Genomic DNA, 1660 nt, shown 5'->3' with positions numbered 1-1660 from the left:
AATCTCAGTCCATCTGAACTGTAACAGGGAGCCCAATTTCGATATCCCTCGACTCTGAGTTTTGCAGTTCCCTGCGAATCTCTGTTGAGATCTGTGGATGTGTTTGTATCTTGAGCAGCTCCAACAGTGCTGTCTTCTGTTCAGAGGCCAGGTCAGCCTTGTAGCGCTGAGCCAGGGTGAGTAAACTCTGATGCCACAACACAGGAAGCACACGTTTTTCATTGCGGAAAGCAAGGAAATGAGCCACCAAGGCATCTAGGACACGGAAAGGCAGGGCATATTTTTTGTCAAGCAAGAGGCGAAGGAAAATGCTGTTGGCACCGTTATACTCCATCTCTGCCAACTTAAGCATTGCAGCGCTGAAAGATGAGAACAAACGTGCGTTATAAAGTCTTCCATGTTATGCAATTTCCACTTTACCTTTAGTTGCCAACACTACACAATATAACAGGACTACAGGCAGAATCCTACATCTAACGATAAGATGTTGACACCTGTCTTCTGGTGTACATCAGTGAAACCCTACCTGGAGTGGAGCACAGGGATTGAACACTTTGTGAGTATGCTCCCAATGATGATGGCTTCTCTGAGAGTACATGTCCCAGATTCACACAAAGGAATCAGTATACCTGTGTGACAGTGGAGGAAAGAATAAAACTAAAATTCTAAACTATTTAATACTGCGTTTTCAAGAGACAGAAAAAAGGGCAAAACTGATGCGGCCGGTGGCATGATATCCTGATGTTCTGTCCTTAGTAGGGGTAAAACTCTAAAACACTAGATCATGCACTTTCAATAATGCAACTCAATACCAACAGCACGTCCATTAAATTTGGGTTCAATAACCTTATCACATTTTATTATTATTATTATGCATTAAGTAATAGATACATTTGAATTTTCAGAAAACTCTTGTTCATTTACTTTCTAATTCATACAACTTACATAATAAATCGATGTGATTCAAATATGAAACCAAGATTCAAAACGACAGCTTGCTTCTTTATTGGTACTTAACACTGTAGCAGCTTTTTTCATAATAAGCTAATCTCTGATTTAAAAGTGCAGAGGCTGATACTTAATAGGGATGTTATAAAAATGTAACCAATCAACTGAAACAAACCCTTATTAACAAAAGGTTAACATCTTGTATTCAAAAGAACATGTTGGCAATTTACAAACTATAATCACAGTATAATTTTAGGTCTAAAATTATATCACACACTGAAATTTACACTTTAGCCTCAATATAAAGACTAATTCATAGTGGAAAATAACTTTTTTGTGAAAGCACGATAGAGCCCATTATTTCAGAATCTTACATAGAATCATACAGCACAGTGAATTTGTGAGCAACACTGCCTCTTAGTGGTGACTATCACATGAAGGTGGTTTTCAAAATATGGGTCATGTTGTGGAAAAAATGTTCCCATCTAACTGGGACAATTTGTGAACACACAGGACTGAGAGAATTAAATGAAAAAAGATCCTCAAGAATCAGTGGTCAGAATGAATTCTGAATATATGAAGGATGATCTGACCTAATTATATTTAGAGGGTGTTAATTACAGTGTTTCCACAACACACAATGGTGTGGACAATGGATAATCCCGTCTGTGTCCTCACAATAAAATTGCCAAATTTAGTACTGAAATTAGAA

General features: G+C 37.7%; 1 protein-coding gene across 1 annotated transcript in view; it reads right to left on the bottom strand.

Moving 5' to 3' along the window:
• Positions 1-4: 4 nt before the first annotated feature.
• Positions 5-1660, bottom strand: part of bysl (bystin-like) — a 5740-nt gene continuing 4084 nt past the window's right edge. Inside the window, exons 6-7 of the mRNA XM_020607764.1 lie at positions 527-629; positions 5-359 (exon numbers count right to left, since the gene is read on the bottom strand). Of these exons, the coding sequence (XP_020463420.1) occupies positions 5-359; positions 527-629 (458 nt within the window). The remainder of the gene's footprint in view (positions 360-526; positions 630-1660) is intronic.

Source organism: Monopterus albus, unplaced genomic scaffold (genome assembly GCF_001952655.1).
Source record: "Monopterus albus unplaced genomic scaffold, M_albus_1.0 scaffold89.1, whole genome shotgun sequence".
Classification (NCBI taxonomy): Eukaryota; Metazoa; Chordata; class Actinopteri; order Synbranchiformes; family Synbranchidae; genus Monopterus; species Monopterus albus.
This window is presented reverse-complemented; position numbering and strand designations above follow the sequence as displayed.